We start from the raw sequence: 1,446 nt of genomic DNA, 5'->3' as shown, positions 1-1,446 counted from the left end.
TGGCATTTGAAAAGTTTATTATATTGGACTGTGTTGATTCATAAATTAACTTTGCTGGTTCGTTTTGTATTATAAAATAAGGTTTGCTTTATTCCCTGTGTTGGTTTCTGTTGGCCAATAAGCAATTAACTAACTCAACATACATTTCTCGTTTTCACCACACGCTTGCTATTGCAACAGCCAAAACGGTGTGACCATACAACCCAAAGTTAAAAATAATAAAATAAAAAGATCGTTTACATTCAAATAAAATTAAGTTTCTCAACATACCGCCGGGCCCTGAAACAATGTTTCTGAAACTGGCAGGGGAGCCACCTTGGTTATGGGACGGGTTATCTCTCCTGTAGCTGTCTTTAACTTAAGGGCTCGTACTAGACCGTCTGGGCCAGGAATCGTCTCGATAATGAGTATGAGAATCCTTTACTAGTACGAGATCATCAGGCTTCGGGTTTGCCGATTTCATTAACCATTTTGGCCTCTGCTGCAACGACGTAAGGTACTCAAGATGCCACTTTTTCCAAAAGCCTTGCAACATGGCCTGAGATTGCTGCCAGTAATCCAATCGGTTTGGCGGCACTTGGTCCAAATCTCTATCTGGCACTGTGGTGTAAGGACGACCGATCAGCATGTGAGCGGGCGAAAGATATCCAACGTCTGTATCGGAAGTGGCACAAAGAGGCCTTGAGTTGATCACCGCTTCCACCTGTGTTAACAACGTATGCATTTGTTTGAATGTAAGAACGGCGTGGCCGATTACTCGGTGTGAATGAAGCTTGAAATGAAGCCATTTGCCTCCCCAGTGAGGCGCATGTGGCGGTATGAACTTCCAGTTGATGCCTTCGATCGATAACGCCTCTGCTATCTTGTTATTGTGCAGCTGGGATTGAACCAATTGTTCCATTTCGTTAAGACTTCTTTTGGCTCCCATGAAATTTCGTCCATTGTCGCTGAACATCGTCACACATTTGCCTCGCCGTGAAATGAAACGTCTAAGAGCAGACAAAAATGTATCAGTGCTAAGGTCTGTTGCCAGCTCCAAGTGTAAAGCTGAGGTTGCCATGCATACGAAGAGACATATGTATCCGTTTTCCTTTCGAGCGGTCCTTCCTTTATGTGGCTTCATCATGATTGGGCCACCATAATCACAGCCTGTATTTTCGAACGGAAATGCTTGCCGAACTCTCACTGCCGGTAGTGCGGCCATTAGTTGGTTGCTGGTATGTGCTCGCTGTCTGAAGCAGTTGTGAGTAACTTTACGAATCAGATTTCTGGCTCCCATTATCCAGAAACGTTGACGAACTATGACAAAGAGGGCCGAAACTCCTGGGTGTAGATTATGTTGATGCTCGTGTTCCAAAATCAGGTGAGATATGCGATGCTTCCTCGGCAAGATGAGCGGATGCTTGGCTGAATTTGATAACTCCGAATTATTGAGGCGACCTCCTA

General features: G+C 44.6%; 1 protein-coding gene across 1 annotated transcript; it reads right to left on the bottom strand.

Moving 5' to 3' along the window:
- Positions 1–467: 467 nt before the first annotated feature.
- On the bottom strand, positions 468–955 carry LOC124461321 (the record flags this gene model as incomplete). The annotated part of the gene is made up of 1 exon (XM_047012853.1): positions 468–955. A coding segment is annotated over exon 1 (488 nt), but the record flags the coding sequence as incomplete, so codon positions are not given.
- Positions 956–1,446: the final 491 nt, after the last annotated feature.

This window comes from Drosophila willistoni, unplaced genomic scaffold, assembly GCF_018902025.1.
Source record: "Drosophila willistoni isolate 14030-0811.24 unplaced genomic scaffold, UCI_dwil_1.1 Seg345, whole genome shotgun sequence".
Lineage (NCBI taxonomy): Eukaryota > Metazoa > Arthropoda > Insecta > Diptera > Drosophilidae > Drosophila > Drosophila willistoni.
Note: the sequence above shows the minus strand (reverse complement) of the source record. Positions and strands in the feature narration are given on the sequence as shown.